Here is a 20661-nt window from a genome sequence, read left to right on the forward strand (position 1 = left end):
GGTATGCAAATGTGCCTCATGGGGTAGTAAACACAGTCTTATACTGATCATCTTTCCGGACCTCAACTCAATTGTAGCCCAAAAAGTCGTTCAGCATATATAGCATCTTTGAACCAATGACACTTTGTAGAACCTAATCCATGGTTAGCAGTGGATAGTTATCCTTAAGGGATAACAAATTCAGATTGTGGAAATCCACACATGCAAATTTCGCTATTCTTCTTTCGTACACAAACTATGCTATCTACCCATGATGAATGATGGATAGGAATGATAATACCTACCTCCAACATCTTTTGAACTTCGAAAAGAATGGTTCTCGTCATCTTTGGATGGTACTACCTCTGCTTTTGATGAACAAGAATTGCGCCAAACTTCAGAGGAATGTAAGGTTGGACCTCCTTGGGACAAAAAGACTTCAAATCTTCATAGGAGTAAGCCAGAAAATCCTTGTATTCAATAAGCAATGTTATGAATTCCTCCTTCTCGTCATTAGTCCACCAGTTACCGATGTTAACCAGTTTAGAATCCTCTTCAATCCCAATGTTGTATTTTTCATATTGTCCCTAAGAACTAGTCCTCGTCTTCCGCTACTCTTTGACATATTTGTCGTGCTTGTCAAATAGCTTTTCTAAGGGAATTAGACCCTTGAGGACCTTGATTCCTTTCAATTGAATAACTTCTTGGCCAGTATTCAAATCTTCATCAGAGATAACCTCATTTGGAAAAAATTTGCCTCCTTCAAAGTATTGATCATCAAAACTTTCCTTTCAAGGAAATTAATTATCTAGGTATCATCATTGAACACTTGCCAATGTTCACAATTATGTAAGACACTTGGTCGGTGAACCAATTGTATCTCGTATATGTCATCCATGAAGTCTTGGTGAGGAAAGAGCAAAGTAACTAAAACGGTAAGTGGATCCTATTGTTTAGCTCTCTAGGAATTACTGAGATATTGAAAGCATCAAAAATCTTAATGAAATCCCAAACTAAATCACGGTAATGTCAAAGTCAATCATTTTTGGCTTGATACTTACCCTTGACTTGACATACCACCAACTCAACATCTCCTTTAACAAGCAGGTTCTAAATTTCTTTAATCTGCACCATGTTCAATGCCAATATCAAGGCCTCATATTAAGTCGTGCTATTGGTATTAGGAAATTGCAACTTGTATGAATAAGGGAAAACTCCCATTAAGGTGAAATCAGCACAATTCCCACACCAGTTGCCGTGGAAGCATAACTTCCATCGAATTCCATGGTCTAAACTTCATTGGAGTTGCTTGTACTTGCTTCAAAATCCATAAGAATAGTTTTTCCTTCGAGGGCATCCATAGAACCACCTTCTAAAACAATTTCTTCTTCAAGAAGATCCATAGAATCTTCTTCAAGAACAATTCTTTCTTCAACTGTGACTAGCAATTAACCTGGAATAACAACCTCCTCTTTATCTTAAGTAGCATTAGCAAACCTTTCGGCACTTGAAAGTATGGAGGAACTTTCAGAGCTACTTGTCCAGTCTTTAACAAATTTTGATACTTCATTAGCATGGAGGTAGTAATTACACATTCCAACTAACTCAAAGAGAATTTGAGCATGTGGATCATTGGATTTGACCACCACATACTTTGTTTCCCTCTCAGGATGCAGCTTTTGCATAACACCTTTAACAAGTATTCGGGGTTCAATCATGTCCATGATGAATTCACCACCCACATCCTTATAGAAATTACAGGCATGCAACATGTAAAAAGCGGGTACAACTACAAACAAGACGGTTATTTTGATCTTTTTGTCCGGGAAGGACATTAAGGCAAACTGAGCATCTTTGATTTTTCCTTTCAAGGGTACTTGCTTATTCTACGTGGAATGGCAATTACCAAAGTATTTAGTCAAGAATAACCCCAAAGTATCTACAACCTTCGCCAACATGACATTATCGTAGGTGCTAGAATCTATGACATAGTTGCTTAGCTTGAAACCATTGATCAGCAAGGAAAGGTAGAAAGGCTCGATCTTTCTTGGAACTAAGAATGGAATAGTGACTAAGTTGTTTGTCATGCTCTTAGATTCAAGGGTAGCCACATGAGGTGGAGTAGGTTGTGATTCCTTGACAAATTTTGTAAGCCTATCCAACTGATCTAGATATGCCCTATGTAATAGTGATAGATAAAGTTCCTCCTGCAGAAGGCAAGAATTGTAAATGTAACTGTCTATCTAAAAGATATGTAATAAGAGGATCATTGATCCTCTTTAGCTTCCGACTTGCATATATAGGAACAGGATTTGTAATTTGTAATCTAATAATCTGGACTGAATAAGTCCCGGGCAAGACTGGAGATTTTCTTAACTTCGTACTTTCCTACTAGTACTCTCACTGAATGGAGTTGTATTTGCATTTTATTTTGAACAATATAATAAAATCTTGGCTCCAGCCAACAAATTTTCCAAAAAATAAAAATAAGAATTCAATGTGCACATCACAAGGAACTTTCAATTTAAATTAAAATAAATATATAAAAAGTTAAATTTATTGTGCTTGGGCTTCCGTCCAAAGGGATAGCATTTAAATGCTAAGACAAGTGAATGGTCAATATTCGAATATTATATCTCATTGTTCACACTTTATGATCTGTCTACTGTATCATGGTTAAATTTTATCTATACTCAAATGCTAGAATTTCTGTTGAAACTGTCAGACTGTCTACTGTGTCATGGTCAGATTTTATCTATACTCAAATGCTAGAATTTCTGTTGAAACCATCAATGCACTGTCACACATGGTTAAACTTTGTGTCTACTTCTTATCTACATTGAATCTCAAATATGATAATCAATGTGTACATCACAAAAATCTTTAAATTTAAATCAACAGAATAAAAAATGTTAAATCTATTTTGGTGATGCTTCCATTCAAGAGAGTATTTTACTGTTATGACAAGTGAATGGTCTATATTCTTTGATAATATTTTATCTCATTGTGTGTATTTTGTGTTTTATGTCTACATTATCATGATTTATTTTCTGTCCACTTCTTTGGTTGGTTATTTGGTCTAAAAAACATTTAATGAGTTCTCCAAAAAGATGATCCATATTCTCAGCTAAATGGCATATAAATTAAATACAAAGTTAGGCTCTCTATCATATCACTGTTTTGCTTGATGAACATGACAATGCTCAAATTTCATTTTTTTTTACAATCTTCTTACTAACAGTGAATAAATAATGTTATGTGCAGATAATATTTATCTTTGTAACACTGTTGCTCTCTCATATTGTAGTACAAAAGCCCTTGGCTGCTTAAAATAATCAGCATGGTGTTTACATGCAACCCAGTACTGCACTAAGATGTCCAATAATTATGACTCCAAAATTTTCACACTTAATATATTTGAAGATTTTGTTTAGCAAAGCTTTCAGTTTGACTTGCTTTTGCACCTAGAAATTTTGAATATGGGAAATTCATACCCATTTATGTAATGTCCCCTTTCGTAAATGCCCTAGTTTTCGCCCTAAATCACAAATTTCAAATAGAACAAGAAGTGGAATAGAGTTAGTAACTGAGATCCTGCAGCATGTTAGAAAATCACTGGAACATAATCCACAAAATAGATCTTTTCAGTTAGTGTTAGGAACATTGATTTAATGATAAGACATTTTTAATTTATTAATGGAGTTCAACAATAGAAGACCTAGGATAAGGAGCATATTAGGGTCGCTTAATCATCCTCTACCCTAAGCCCAAGAGCAGATGCCACCCCTCTTGGCCTCATGTGACCCTCGCCATACTTATGAGGGGTTGTTAGTGAGAATCCGTAGCCAATCAACCCTCTACCGTTGACCCAAGAGCGGATATCATCCCTTATCGCCTCATGTGGCCCTTGCAATCCATATGAGGAGTTGTACCTCCTGAGGAATCCATAGCCCATCAACATCTACCCTAGGTCCAAGAGCAGATACCATCTCTTGGCCTCATGTGGCCCTTGAAATCTATGAGGGGGTGTGCCTAGTGAGAAATCTATAGTCCATCAACCCTCTACCCTCAGCCAAAGAGCAGATACCATTCTTCTTGGCTTCATGTCACCCTTGCCATCCATTTGGGAGGGTGTACCTAGTGAGGAATCCATATATAATCAACCCTATACCCTAGGCCCAAGTGCAAATAGTATAGCCTGAAATGAATAGTAATCTCTGGTCTGATCCACCTATGTGCCTGATTGCTGATGTATGCTGATCTGATCTGCTCTTAGGGATCAGTGCTTGTGATCCTTGGTTCAATACCTCTGTCCAAGGAAGTCTTCTCCTTTATATATCTTTACCTCTTTGAAGAGGGGCATCTCCTTCAACGGAGATAACTCTTTGAACAGGTGTATCCCTTGTTAGTAACCTATTTTTCATTATCGTCATTGCTTTTCCATATTGATTGCACATTAAGCATATAAATCACTGCCCTTAATTACTGTCTATGCTTCATTGCATTCACCACTGCCTTCCTCTTTATCTCTTCTCATTATTCTATCAATGCTGCCTTAACCCTTATCCCTGCTCATTAGATTGTCACCATTACTTTAATCACTCCTTATATTTGATCATATGTCTGCTGATTGGGTCAATATGCTCTTATATGTCCTTTTGTTCTCATAGGCAAGTAGTTGTCTTGCCACTTCCATGATTACCATCTTGTTGGTAGGATATCTTGGGGTCTTCTTAGGACAACACTCGAATGCAACTGAATTCGGAATATTGGATGTACCATGACCTGTGCTTCTTAATCAACTGCTTGGCTTCCTCAGATAGTCTCACATGTGGCACCTCCTGTAGTTCCCTTATAATCCTCATGGAAAATGCATCATTAAAAGACTTGAAATGATTGTTGTTATGAAGGTGCAATTTTGGGTAGCATTTGTACATGAGGAATTCCCCTATTGCAATTCCACATCATACCAAGCTTGTCAATCCTGCATATTTGAATACCATGGCCAACATGTAGACCAAGTAGGATGTCATGTAAAGTGCCTTTGTGTTCTTTATCATCCTCAATTGATCAAGGTTATCACTGATTGATTAGGTTTATCTGCTCTTATATGTCCTGCTAATTGGATTGATCTGTTCCTATATGTGCTGCTGATTGCATTCATCTGCTCTTATATCTTATTTTCCTTTATATCTGCTCTTAATCAATGCCCTCCCTCAAGGTCTTCCTTTTTCCTCTTATATCTCTTAATGAGGAGACACCCCCCTTCACTAGGCAAGGGACACATCTATTCAAGTTAATTACTACCTCTTAATAATTTGCAGATTGTTATCTTCATGGTTGGCCTTTATAATGATCATTTTAAGCCAGCTGATATTTATTGTATCATCCTAGTTGGCCTCTTGCTAATATTATTTATTTATCTGGGCTTAATTGGCCATCTTTATCATTTCCATTTCTTTGTTCTGCTAATCATTGTTAGTGTTATCTATTTAAACCTTAAACGACTTGGTTGATTGAGTCACTCCTAAGTTTGAATGGACAAAGGTTGTGATCTGACTGTGAAATAGGGCTTCCATCTCCACTGTGGCAGGCCATGACAATTTGACTCTACCTATTATGAGAAATGGTTTCTCTTTTATCTATTATGTAAATTTTTATTTGGATGATATATTCTTTGAATTTTCCTACTTGAATACTTTGCAGTATAAAATTCTTTTCTTTTATCCCACTAGGATGCAACATGTTTATTGTGGTTGTTTTGAGGTCTAGCTAAGCAAAGTTTCATGCTATCAGATTTCACAATCCATACTGAATGCTTTTGCTTTAAATTCTAGATTAGACTGTTATTAAGAAATTATTACACAATCTATGCCAAAAGATGATTGCCAAAGCATTAATACTAAATTTTCAAAGTTTTCAGAGTTCATTATTGTTGGAAATTTATTCAGCGCTCCCCTCATGATACATGACAAGGGCTTAACCGCCTCCTGTGTACCATAAGTTGAGTGGCTATATTGGGCATTGATAGATCAGTCTTTTGGTGCAATGGCAACCCCACTCTAACAAGTGGTATCAAAGCTTGGTCACAGGTTCGAATCCTCAAACCCTCGGGTAACGCTGAGGGGCGATTGTTGGAAATTTATTCAGCACTCCCCCCAAGATTTGTGACAAGGGATTAACCGCCTCCTATGTACTATAAGTTGAATGGTTGTATCGGGCATTGATAGATCAGTGTTTTGGTGCAACGGCAACCCCATAGCACAGTCTCTATGATTAAACATTCTTTTGATATTAATAATTTAGTATGCAGTGTTGTTAGAAATATTTTGCCATCCTCACATCATACAACAAGACTAGAAGTTTAACCACATATCATTAAATGAACTACTTTATTGTTAACTTAGCAATAAGTTTATCAACTTCATTTAGAAATCACCAAGGAATCATTTAGTAACAATTCATGGGCTAAACTCCCTATTTTAGAAAATTTATGCTCTAAACTCTTTATTTCATTTGCTCTCTATATATCTATACCATGGAAATGCCTTAAAACTTCAAAAACAAGTAGTTTTTGTCTCTTTTTCAGCATTTTTTTATTTATTTTTTTACAAATCCAATTGTTTCCCTATTTTTACCCATTTTCAATAAATCATAAATTTTTGGTTTGTCTTTTGTTTTCACAGAAAGATTTTTTCTAATATGGTTCAAAGCCGCCCCCCCCCCCCCCCCCCCATCCCTAATATTTAACTACTTCTCCTTATATTCTAAAACTCAGGAGAAAAAATAGCATATTTCACGACAGCAAAAAAAGAGAAGCTATACTTTTCCATGTCAAAAATGATCACCTGAAATTAGCATATCCATTTCCAATAGTTTAAATTAAGATGTTGGCAACAAAACTCATAGACATTAAAATAAAAGCAGACAAGAAATATAATTAGCATAGATGAAATTCTTATTGAATTTCAAAAGCATAGAAACTTGAAAGCTTGCTAGAATGTAAGAGCAGAACAACCTTCTACTCACCGAGCTCTTCAAGATTCACATCAGCAGAAAGAAAAGAATGCTCTTTCATTTTGTTAGTGTGTATTTGAAAAATTTGCAGACGGCCATTTTCATCAGGAAGGCCAATCTCAATTTGTATTTCTAGACGACCCGGCCTACAATAATTTTAATCAGGTATGAGACTTCCGGACCAAATTTCAAAATAATTTTAATCAAATGCTAATTTTGATCAGTCTTCATCCACCTCATCTATATAGCAAAACAAAGTTTTCACCTGAGAAGAGCCTCATCAATGAGGTCCTTCCTGTTGGTCATTCCTATGAGTAAAACATTGTTCAAAGCCTCAACACCATCTATCTGAAACCAAATAAGACGTCCCGATTACAGAGGGAATAAGCTGGTCAATAGAAAATGCAGACAGACGCAACAAACTAGGAAAAGGAACAATAATGACAATTATTCAATTAGAAGCCCACCCAAGAATCTGATAATAGCTGATCAAAAAAAAAGAATCTGACAATAGCTACATATTATTTTTTAGCAAAAAGACACCTTTGTTAGGAGTTGATTCACAATCCCATCATGTACTCCAGTTCCATCCCTTGTTGATCCTCTAGTCTGTCACAAGAAATTAGTCACAAATCAATAAATGTCAATCATTACAAATACACATCTCTATGAAATATTAGCAGATTTTGGCCATAGTACATGATGACTCGCAATCTGGACAATTAGGAAATAGAAAAACAATAAAACACAGCTGAATCCAGATATTATATTCACATCATACACAACTATCCTTCATAGTACCATAATTACAGAATAGTTGGGTATTAAAAAAGGAAGAGAAGCTGTAAAATGTTCATAAAATTTGCATGGTATCATTCTGTGAGGAATAACCTTAAAAAACAAGAAAGAATTTATTACAAAATTGAAAAGACTTGTCCATATTCATAATAAACTACAGCACTGCATAATTACCAAGAAACTTAAAAGCATTCTTATTCCATCTGTTCATGTTGAAATGTTATTGACTACTGACCATAACCATAAAACCATTTGTTAACGTTTTCCTCAATGCAAAATTCCTCAAACAATTTGAAAATTAGGGGAAATGTCATCCTTATTTACCAACATTAATAAAATCCTACAATTACTACACCATGATGTATACTGGTCAATCACCTCACTCTGGCTGATTAGGTATAACTATTTGCATTTGTAAATACATGTAGAGTGTCACAATCATGCACATTTTTGCCATATAAGTAAATAACAATCTATACTTAATGAAACACATCCTTTTACATAAAAAGAAAACAAATGAATTTTACCATCTAATGAATAAAGATAGGAAAAGATCAATTACCTTGCAAATAGCATCAATTTCATCAAAAATTATAACATGCAAGTCACTTTGGTCACCTGAAAAATATGATCTGATCGAAATTAGAAAACGAAATGTAAATAAAGACTGTCTGAAAAAATTGTAAACACATAAGCATATGAAATATAGCACAAGCATAGTAACAGAATCGGATTCTCCACACACGTAGATGCAACGCAGGATGGATACAGAGAATTGAAGCATTTCATTCAATAAGATTGATAAAAGGATGCTGATATTGGTACAATGGGGAAAAATAAAACAAGTGCAATACATCCACACTTGAAAACATACCACGAGTCCTTTGGTCGTTCTCTGCATCAGCAAAGAGATCACGAACATTTTTCTCAGTTTCTCCCACATACTTGCTTAAGACTTCAGGTCCATTTACAATCTGATAATGAATGAGCAACAAACAAAATCAAAATTTGTTGAAAACTATGCATCTAGAATGAACCATTATGTTTAACAAAAAGGATACATTACCAGTTCAGGTTTGGGTATGTGGATGCAAATATAAAACTTGGAGTTGGATACTTTTTGGGTGCATCCTTACACCCAATATGTATAGATCATAAAATACATATATTTTAGACTAAAACTAGAATTTCCATACATTATTAGATCATATGTACTTAATATAATGATATTAAAAACATAACCCCTTTTGGGGACCCTGCCAAGACCATTAATTTTTTTTTTAAATCCATGATACTAATGCATTGGACATTTTAAAAGGACATAAAGAGTAAAAAGTTTGTTATTTTTAATAAGATGAAGCCAATAATTAATGCCTTTTAAGAGAAATGCAGCAGGTAACACACCAGAACCCAAGACTTCACATACAAGGACAATTTTTCAGAACATAAAAAACAGAGCAGCATACACATTTAAAGCAGCAGCCGCACAAACTGTAATAGCAATACCTCTAAAACACTGTCATTTTTATGTACATACTCAAAGGCTATCATCAGATGGAGAAGAAAGTAGGAAAAGAAGCATAAGGGTAAGGGGAACAATTGCCTTCTTACTAGATTCATCTTGGCCATCATTAACAGAAATTTTTTTGTGCTGGAGGGTTTAATATTACATTTCATTTTCCTAAAATTTAACAGAAAAAGAAAGTGCAAGGGAAAAAAGAACACAAAAGGCCATAAGATTTGTAGCTGGTATGGGCTGGGCATGGTATGGGCTGGTCATATCTGATTTTAAATTGCAGCCTGAATAGGCCTTTATAATGCTGAGGCTTTACTGAAATCATCAAATCATGGTAGCATATATTTCTTGGACTTTTCATGGTGAAGAACCTTAGTATATCTGAGATAGCAAATTCTCAAATCAGTAATTTTAAATTGACTAGGAAGTAAAAAACACAATCAGTAAATAAGACTTTATCCAATAGTGTGCACTCCAAAAAGTGGTTTCATTGGTTTCCCAAATTCAAAGCCATGATCACCAACTTAGTGTACAAGAAAACATGAATATCTCATACATAAATGTGGTGAAATAAATACTCAGATATGTGATGCTGCAGCTCTAGCATACTGGAATGCCTAGCGAAGTTTTCTTTCTACCAGATGCTAAAATAGAAAAAAGAAAAGTGCAGGTACACAACATTTAATAAAAAATTTATGTTGTATAAATGAAAGAAAAAGAGTGTAAATTGTAAACAGGCGAAGAAAATGAAAGAGCAAACAAGCAGAAAACTCAATGACTAAATTCCCTTCAAATGATACCCATAAGAACAACAACATAGTTTTATTCAACAACAGGTTCATTTTGACACACACTTATTGCAAAGGGCAAATGGATAACAGGAACTCTAGAAGTTTTAATCAATCACCTCATACAGAATAATATTTGAAGGCTTACTGCAGTATCATGTAGAGGTATGTAATGCAACTATTCATCAACCATTCCTTTAAAAGGCAACTTCACTAAAATATTTTTCTTTTTCTAACATTTAGAATAACAAAAAGATTCTGAAAATATGCAGAACTATGTTGGTAAAATATTGAAATTTGAATCAATTAACATCACAATTTTATTAAATTTATTGTATAGAATTAACTTTGTATTATCTCCTGTATCATGTTACATCCTGAGAGAATGTGTTCTGCATAACTCTTTCTGCAACCCTGACAACTAAAGTTGATATGTTGTTAGCTAACAGACTGATCTGTCCACCTCATTGCACTTGCATACTTTTGAATGAGAAAGGAAATAAGAGAAGGAAGGATAGCCACAAGTTGGATGAGGAAATATGAAGGAATGGAACTGTCTATCAACCAAAGTAATGAAACAGAATATGTGCAAATGCATTGCTAGTTCTTTGACAATGGAAAAAGATAGACCCAGACTGCAACTAACATTTAAAGTTATGGCCTTTTCATATTCACGTTTTATTATTATTTCCATCACTTCTGAACTTTGTCCTTTATGATTGGCATGTATGAGTTAATCAGTATTTTTAAATTCTAGGATCATGATTCTATCAAGCTAAAACTCCAAAGAAGGGTGAATGTTCTGTAGAACAGTAAAAGTAAACAGTATCCACCGATGGTGATGGTCATGGGTTTATGAATCACATCATTACAAGCTTCTCACATTTTTCATGGAAGTCTTACAAAACAATTTCAGGTCCCAGAACTGCTGCTACCTTGATTTAAGGAGGAAAGATTTCAAAGCAGTTAGTTTCTCAGGCCAATGATTATTGTTTGACAAACGATTTGACGTGAATATCAGCTGCATAGATTTTTATATTCCATGTAAAGAGAACTAGCACAGATCCATCTTGATGTGGATTTGAAAAAATGTCAGAAGGTATCAAAATGACCCAATAGACCACTACTTATGTTTTACACTTCTATTGTAATGGTACTGGCCCCTTGAATATTTGGATACCTCTGAGTACAACTTGGATCAAAAAACTTTTCAGCATTTTGCCTTCCTGATAACTTTTACTAAAGTGGGCTGCATATGTTACATTTATCTGTTATATTATATTCTATTAATAGTAAGAGATATATCTAAAAAGAAATCAGCCATCAATGTTCAACACACTTTATGCACCAATTTAAAGCAAAATCCAAACTGATGTGAGGAATAGATTGCACATCTCAAAAAATAAGCAATTGGAATAGAAAGGAATCTTATGTCTAACTATTAAGAGTCAAGGAAGATGTAACCCAATGATTTAATCCATTTGCCAATCTGATCAGAAGGGAATCCATGCAATGGAAAATAATGTTTTTTTTCCATTGACAACAGTAGGATTATAATTTTCACCAACAAGAAAAGCTCAAACATATGCTATGATTCCTTGCAAGAACATGGCAATAATGTCAAACCTTTGGTTCACGACCATTAAGCATCTTTCCTATTTGGCGAGCAATAAGAGTCTTTCCTGTTCCAGGAGGTCCAAAAAGTAGCATTCCTTTCACATGTTTGATACCCAACCTACAAAATGAAAATAATTTGAAGGTATTACCAAGATATTTAGCCATGTCCCATAGTGGCTACATTTTAGTATGAGACTTTGGAGGAAAAAAGGACTTCACATGACAGCAGTTAAGAGAGAACATAAAAACATACTTGTTTGTAACATGTGGGGGGAACACCCTAGAGGCAAATGCTCTTCGAAATATGTCTGTGAATTGCTCACTTAGGCCACCAATCCCCAATTTTTGAAGGTTAAAATCCTTGTGTCTGAAGAGATTGCTGCTTGCAGCTTCACGTTGATTGATTATCTGCAAATTTTCAATTTCCCAGACCATTTATCAAAAAATAATAATAAATGTTGAGCTTAACCATCACCAACATAAAATCTTAAATAAGAAACAACCAGAAGTCATAAGTAGTTGGCAAGACCCATATACAGTGAAAATTGAAGGGAAGATCTCAGTACCTTTATGCCAGAATTTGGAGGTGCTTCAAATACAAAATATGTTTCTTCTGATAGCATCCCCCTTTCTACATTTTCAGACTCTTCGAGGCCTTCCACCGCAATGTTATTCACAGTAAAAATGTAATTTGTTCCACAATACTCAAATGAAGCCCTCTGACCCACTGTGAAAACCTGCAGTTCTGAGTGTATAGATGAGCCCATTCAACAGATGAAAATAAAGATTAAAGAAATGTCATGTCCTTTCTCTAACGGCAGTTCTTAAATCTCCTAATAAGGCTGTAGTGTGTTTCTTCTCCATACTTAGCCATTTTTTCTGAGTTTGAAAAGTCTTTTGCTTCAATAAGTAGTGGGGACGAATTCACTTAAGTGGCTTCCTGATTTTCAGTCATGGCTTGGGGCCAAATCGAATTAGATTAGTGTTGAGGGGTATTCTTTTCCCTATTATTATTGCTAAGTAAACTTTTGGAGCACCAATGTTAGGGTTGAAGGGTTGAAATGATTGCGCACTTTTTTTCATTATGATTATATGTCTTGGTCTTCCACCAGAACCCTATGCTAAGGACACAAACACTGACCATCAAGCCTTGTACGCTACCCCAAGAAAACAGTTTTTGTTGCTGCATGCACGCTACAGCAGTGTAGGTACCATATAGCAATGGAAGTGGATTTCAGTTCAGAATCACAGTCCACCATTGTTAAGGGTTTCAGAAGTATTTGTAAGGGTTTCAAAGGTATTCGTTCAAGCATAGCTGATATGAACAATAAATAAAGGGTTTGACACCAGATTTCGATATTCCTCAACTGTCCAATAAGAATCAAATAAAAAATGTTTTCAATACCTTACTTCTCTAATTGACAGTTTATGCATATCTAATTTAATTTGTAACGTTCTGATTTATTTGTGAAAAGAAATTTGTTCCAGGCTTGTTTGATCTTTTTTTATTAAAATGTTTTAAGTTGACTGTATTTCAAATATAATACCCTAGCTGGGCTATTTCAAGAAACCCCCTGCAAAACCAAATCCCTATATTTGTAACAAAGAAAAGGGACAATAAAGTCAATCATATGCCACCAAGAAAAATTATTCAAAATGCAAAGATAACTTAATAATAAGGCCATCTGTTCAAAACAAAAAAGACAACTCAAAGGTCTGTAAGAATCAGTATAGGAAAATAATGCTTATTAAATACATAATGTGCAAAGATTTAGTTGGTAAGAGAGGAAAAGGTTTACACGAAATTGCAAACTTTCGCTAGAAGTAGATGACCACAAGGCCATCTGTTCAAAACAAAAAGGACAACTCAAAGGTCTGTAAGAATCAGTATAGGAAAATAATGCTTATTAAATACATAATGTGCAAAGATTTAGTTGGTAAGGTAGGAAAAGGTTTACACGGAATTGCAAACTTTCGCTAGAAGTAGATGACCACGTGAATAAGATAGAACTGAAATTTAGTAGGCAAGAATAGCGAATGTAGATATGGCATATGAAGCCGGAGGTTGTCCAAACCAAAGGTAATGTATTGAGCATCCCGTCTCAAATATTGATTATTTCAGAAGTAAATATATTAATCAAATGGCATTGGTGCTTCTAAGAATTACATGTAAAGGAATCATAGTGAGATATTTTTCTGCATCGATACTTCCTCTCCTCAACACTCTCTAGAAGGGAAATAAGACATGGATTTATTTTCCAAACCACAAATTCTTATATTGGATTATTATCCACAGCCACAAGCCTAAGAAGAGTTATAGGTACCACACTGATATCAGCAACTTTGCACAATGATCATCTTAAAGAATAATTCAATTTGATTGAGATGTTACAATCATTTCAATTTCAAAATAGTAAACAAATTGATTTTCATAAAAAAAATGTTAACAAGATGTGCAACCAAAATCAACATGACAGTAACGACATGCTCTAAATATGAAAGCATCTTACTATGGAGCATAAAAAGAAGATACCTGACTCCGAAATCTTTTATGAAGCTGCTCGCCGAGGACAATGGCATCAAGCTGTGAAGCCACAAAAATCTGCATCGTTAGGAATCAAAATTGCACAATGAAAACTTCTAGCATAATAAGTAAACTTCATACCTGTTCATTTTTGCCCCTGGACTTGACAAACTCCAGTTCAATTGTTAACAAGACAAGCTTGAAGTTTTTTTCTGGCGGAACAAACCTGAAATAGCTTCAAAGCTCAGATTCATGCATACATCATATGTTGATGATCCATATTGTCAAATAAAACTAAAAATAGCCAACATTCAGTCAAATAAATTCCAAGGCCACAAAACAATGGCTAGTAAAATGAGATGATGAAACTAGAAAGGAAAAGGATGATCAGGAAATGCCTACCTACACACTGAAATAGTATCACGGGTAGAAACTCTTGCATGTCGTCGCTGAATAGCATTTAAAGCAATTTCCCCATCCTTGATACTTTCATGAGATGTGTCATTTTGTTAAGTTTAATAATCTTAAGACCATAAGTGGAAAATCTTCAAGAGAACCCAAAAAAGATGACGATATTTAAGCAATTATATACTTCATGTCATTCCAAAAGCTAATGATCTTTTTGATGTACTAAGAATAAAAAAATTAAGCTAAGTTGTTATGAAATAACCTCCATGATAGAAGAATATAATATGAAATATGATGTAAATACTTGATAATAATATGCCACTTCAAGGGAGCAACCTCATAGTCCACTTAAGGGAGATACCACCAACAATCTCCAACATGAACAGGATAGTCAACATTATGATAATAAATAACCTATACCTTCTATATAATTTTAGGATAACTTATATACTTCAAAAATTCACATTTATACTTATGTGATCAATGTGAACTTGTGTATGTGTGCAAACTTAAAAAGTGGTATTAGTACCTCACAAGATAGGTAAGTCCCACAGTGGAATGGGCCATGCTATGTCATACAAAGGAAGGGATAAGTCTTGCACTGGAATGGACATGGGCTGAACCATACAAAGCAAGGGATGATAAGGCCTACAGTGGAATGGGCATGGACTACATCATACAAAGACACTATTTGTGAAGGGCAATCCATATGGATGGAAAGTAATGGGCAAAGGTGAGGCCTCACCACACATGCCAACTACACAAATCATGATGCCAAGGTAGACAAGGATAAGGCCTACGGTGGAATGGGCATAGGCTACATCGTACAAAGACACTATTTGCAAATGACAATCCATATAGATGAAAAGTAATTGCAATAATGGGCAACGATGAGGCCTCACCATGCATGCCAACTGCATAAAGACAAAGTTTTCGCTCTTGGGCCTAGGGTTGACTTGAGGGCACCCTATTGTAATCCTTCCACCATCGCATATTGGAGAGTTATTGTAATTTGCAATGGCCAAGGAAAGGATCTTTAACCATATGCGGTGAATAAGATAGAGTGGTGGAAGGGAACAGTGTAATAAGGTTATGCTAGGTACACCAACCCCATGAAGCATAGGGCCAAGGGAGCCAAAGTTTCCGCTCTTGAGCCTAGGGTAGAGACAATGAGGGCATCTGATTATGTCTTTCTATCTCATTCCTCAATATGGTTAAGATCATGGAAGCTAAGTGATATAAGTATGTTTCTTTCATAAACCTAAATATGTATTATATTATTCCCTAATCCCTAGGTTGGGATAGTATTACTCTTTGTATTATCAAATTATAAAGCTCAAGGCAATGTATGTTTCTTTCATAAACCTAAATATGTATTATATTGTTCCCTAATCCCTAGGTTGGGATTGTATTACTTTTTGTATTATCAAATTATAAAGCTCAAGTTTGAGTGTGTATGTGTGCACTTGTTCCTTATTGGGTGATTACAAAACCTAAATCAGGGTTTGCCTTGTTAAAAGACATTTTAAGTGGTAAAGTTATATATCTAACTAATTCGCAATTCTTATTTTAATATAATTTGTGATTCTAGGGGAAAATTATGGCAATCCCAAAAAAGGGACATCACATAAAGGCATTTGATCCAAGCTCATTCCAAGAAAACATCAAGAGAGCTCTAAACTTGGACGATTTGGTGTCTAAGGATAGATTATATTCCAAGAAAGTATCTCCTCTTTAGCAAAAGAGACCTTTACAAAAGAGCACACCACCTTCCAAGATATTAACTCCTAAGCTAAACCAAATAGAGATGTCTAAGAACAAACTCCGGAGGAAGAAGCTAAGTTTCACCCGCAGAGATCCATTGCAGCCAGGACATAGGTGTTTAGGGAAAGGACAAACACAATATATAGAGGCAGTCTTCGATGAAGATATAGAGAATGAGGAGCCTAAGCCAGAGAAATAGAGGTTGAGCATGAGCACCAAGAAGGGGAGCGGCCAACAGGTACACTTGCAGCACTATCACAGGCACCTAGATATAATAACTTTCATATTAGAGAGGCCTTGCAAGGACAAAAGGTGACAGTTCTTATTGATATCAGAGCTACTCACAATTACATTGAGGAGGGGCTAGTGACTAGAACGGGTTGAAGACAAGATTTTGAGGGGTTTAATCTTACAGTTGCAAGAAGAAGAACTCTTCCTCGTAACAAAAAAAGATTCAACAAATAGAGTTGACTTTAGGGGAATACAATATGACAGATGATTCCTGTGTTATCTGCATGGGTGATACAGAGTTGGTATTAAGAGTCCAATTGTTGGACTCGCTTGGCAAATATGAACAGAGTTAACATTAGCGTACAAGTTCAAGGGAATAAGATGGTACTAAATGGCCTTTCTAGCGGAGAACCCATGATGGTTTCAGCTAAGAGGATGGGGAAAGTCTTTCGTAGAGATCAAGAAGTATGGGCAGCAGAATGTTTGATTATAGATACAAGAACCTCATAATTGCAAGTAATACGTATCTTTACGATCAAAGTCTTCCTACAAAGGCCTCAAAACTAAAAGAAATGCGTCTTTTATCTCGGAGATAATAGATTTCTCCCTCTACTAAAATCATTTTGTAGTGAAATATTATTCCGGAAATAAAAATTTATACAAGATTTCATCCAAGAATTTTGTTCAATGATCCTAAACAGCTTGAAAGTGGACAACAAAAGCCTCTCTCTGTGCTTAGCCATTACGGATCATACGAGCAGTCATATGTATCTAAAAAATACTGTAAACATAAAATTCGAATTCGAATTTACAAAAGCAATCCATTTAAAGATATCAAGCGCCCCTAATTTATGTGCGGATATAGTCAACTTCATAGCTTGTACAAATGGGACTACTAAATCAAACTATGCAACGAACAAAAGGCGAGGATTGAAGTTCTCTATTGAAATCACCTAGTGGAGACAAAAGATGGGAGCGGAGATTAATTCGACCAAAGAAATTTGATCTTAATAACTACATATAATCACTACTTGCATTGATCTACAATATCCGACAGTGATACTCCACTCGAAAAACAAAAATACCTTAAAATTAAAAACAGATTTTGCAAAAATTGTATCGAAATTTAAAGGATATTGCAAGGTGAGAACCATGGAGGTTCCAAAAGATGCCAAGGCCTGACGGAGAGGTTGGACATAAAACTTTTTGTAATCAGCTAACGAGCAATAAGCACAATTCGTGAGGGCTAAATCAGTTGAAGGAGTGTTCGTCACGATCATTAAAATTTCGCCTCCCGATTCCTTGGCATTGAACGCCGATCTGCCATATCCAGCCATGGCTCCTCTAAACACTCTACAAATTAATTTCAAGATAGTTATGCCCTGCTTAAAGACTGTGAGGGTTCGGAATGTTGAAATGCACTGCTGTTCGAGGTCGATCTTCACCGGTGTAGATCAGTACATGGAACTTATTTGCCACGTTTGCTTCCGGACTAAGAATGCAGAAACGGAACTATTCAACTTTGAAAACATTTCCTGCACATTCGAACGGAAGAGAGGTGCATCTCATATGTATATAGATATCCTAAACATCTAGAAGTCATGAAAGTAAACAAACATTCACCTTTCAAAAGAGCACCAAGGGCCCTGCTTTTCGGCAATGTCTATGCCGGCATCCGTATTTTACCGTTTTTAAAAATTAAATTAAAAATTATTTTAAAATTGTATCTTAAATTAAAATTTATTTAAAATTTGTCATTTTGATGAAATTAAAAATTATTTAAAAATTATATTTCAAATTAAAATTTCTTTTAAAATTGTCGTTTCGATGTTGGCATAGACATGACCTTGCTTTTCAGCCTTTTTAAAATAAGGATGTGCGTGCAGGTCCCACACTCCAACCTTTCAAAGAAGAGAGACAGTTAACTGCAGTGACAGATTTTACTGAAATTCTTTTTAATACACTTTTTGGTTGTTTTAGGAAGTTTCGAGGTGTCATCTCTCTTTTCTTTGCTCATTCCTTGTCTTTGCTTTTGTCTCTTTTGGTTCATCTTCTACAATGGATAAATTTACAATGGAAAAACATGAAAGGGAACAACAAACATTATTGCTAACAAAAAATGGTCACAACATCCCTGTCCACATTGAAACCAACCATCTAGGGCAAGTAAAAATTGCCTCACTAGGCAACATAAGAAAATATATTTGAGTCAATGTCAAATAATTTAAAGGGATTCTAAAACGGAGACTGGCCCACATGAAATGGTCACGAGAAAGGAAAAAACAATAGTGTCAGAAGGTGGTCAAGTAGGGGATAAGTGAAAAAAGGAGTTGTAAAAAACATGCTACTTCTCATATAGGTGATATTAATCTATTGTGTGGTAGCAGTAATTTTGTGGAGCCTATTATGTACAACCCTACATCAACTCCTCTCATTTGGTGCCCGGATCTATATGTGCAAGAACTATTGATGGCCAAGGAGAGACTTAACGTTTAGATGTCAAAATGCAAGAGAGAGACCTCAAAATACATGTTTTGATGGCAGCAAATAAGTCTCTAATGAACATTAACAATGTTCTAAAAGACCAAGTGTTAGTGTTACAAGAAACACTCTTGGTTGGTACACTTGAATGGCAGAACATGAAGGATGAATGGAAAAAAAATGAAAGAAGAATGGAAAAGTTTGAAAGTTTCATTGGTAGCAAACAAAGACACATAAGATACAACAGATACATTGGCAGCAAACAAAACTAGAGCAAATAGACAGCAAACAAAGCTATAGCAGATACTGAGACATCTCATAGCAAGGAGAAGTTGTTATATCATAATAGTTTGGTGAGAAACAAGGAGGTTGAAGAAGGCAAAAATAGTTTCTCAAATGTTACCAATACATGGGATAAAAACAACAAATATCTGGCTCGAATGGATTCAGAAGCAAATAACCACATGAATAGTGCACATGATAAGGAAGTCAAGGAAAGACAAATCAAGGCACCTAATATAGTCATCAAAGGAGTAAAAGACTATGGTGAATGGGAACACACTCTGGAGTTAATGAGAGGATTCTTAATAGAAGTGTCACTTTGGCAAGGTCAAATCTATCAAGCTTGGAGAGTTGGAAAGATATCTGACAAGAGAGATAGGCCCGCTAAAGTGGTTATGCCTAATATTCATGACAACATAATCTTTTACGCAAAAAACAACTCTTGATGGGTTCTTGTTTCTTTTTAGAGGAGGACATAACTTTGAGACAGTAGAAAGAAAGAAAGGTGGAAGTAGCAAAAATCAAAGTAGCTAGAGATGAAGGCAAAAGAGTGTGGTTGTTCAAGGGAAAGGCAATTGTTGCTCAATATGGCCACTCTTCCAATCTAAAACAACAAGTGGGCAGCAAAGAATTAGTAGAAAACTCCTCACTAAACAACTATGCATCAAGACTAGCATTCATGTCGAGGGATAGAAACCCAACTTCAAGTACACCACATCAAAATAAATAGCAATAAAGTTCATCCCATGCCTCTCTAAGTATAGTTTGTTGGAATTGTAAGGGTTATCCTTGGAGGTGTGGGCCTGGGTTGGATTCTATTGTAGAAGGCAATGACATTATTTGTCTAGTGGAAACACATGGACATGAGGGATGCAATACTTCATTATTTGAAGGCAATTTGGAAGGTAGCAATGTGGACTGAGGTAGTGAGTAATGTTAAGGGGCATGGAGGCACAATGGTTCTTGTAAAAGAAAAGGAAGGTTGTGTCATCCATCTAGAAAGGGAAGATACTAACAAGCAGTTCATATGGTTTAAAATCAAGGAAAATAACATTCTTCTTAGGATCGCAGCATATTACTTTGCTCCACAAGTCTCCAAAATATATAAGAAGTGTGGTTTAGATCACAAAGAGCCTTATGCAGCTCTAAAGAAAGATGTTACTATATTTTCAAAGTGGAGAAATGTTATTCTTGTTGGAGATTTCAATACTAGAACAACAAATGGTCAAGCTAGAATTTTCAATGACAAAGCAAAT

At 35.4% G+C, this 20661-nt stretch overlaps 1 protein-coding gene across 1 annotated transcript in view; it reads right to left on the reverse strand.

Moving 5' to 3' along the window:
• NSF (AAA-type ATPase family protein) overlaps positions 1 to 18187 on the reverse strand; it is a 73893-nt gene extending 55706 nt beyond the window's left edge. Inside the window, exons 1-12 of the mRNA XM_089787603.1 lie at positions 17780 to 18187; positions 14642 to 14737; positions 14381 to 14465; positions 14249 to 14299; positions 12282 to 12452; positions 11969 to 12123; positions 11725 to 11833; positions 8669 to 8768; positions 8357 to 8412; positions 7540 to 7605; positions 7262 to 7344; positions 7009 to 7142 (exon numbers count right to left, since the gene is read on the reverse strand). Of these exons, the coding sequence (XP_089643729.1) occupies positions 7009 to 7142; positions 7262 to 7344; positions 7540 to 7605; positions 8357 to 8412; positions 8669 to 8768; positions 11725 to 11833; positions 11969 to 12123; positions 12282 to 12452; positions 14249 to 14299; positions 14381 to 14465; positions 14642 to 14737; positions 17780 to 17979 (1306 nt within the window). The 5' untranslated portion in view covers positions 17980 to 18187. The remainder of the gene's footprint in view (positions 1 to 7008; positions 7143 to 7261; positions 7345 to 7539; positions 7606 to 8356; positions 8413 to 8668; positions 8769 to 11724; positions 11834 to 11968; positions 12124 to 12281; positions 12453 to 14248; positions 14300 to 14380; positions 14466 to 14641; positions 14738 to 17779) is intronic.
• Positions 18188 to 20661: the final 2474 nt, after the last annotated feature.

Source organism: Cupressus sempervirens, chromosome 1 (assembly GCF_028749045.1).
Source record: "Cupressus sempervirens isolate cs-2001-9-10 chromosome 1, ASM2874904v1, whole genome shotgun sequence".
Lineage (NCBI taxonomy): Eukaryota > Viridiplantae > Streptophyta > Pinopsida > Cupressales > Cupressaceae > Cupressus > Cupressus sempervirens.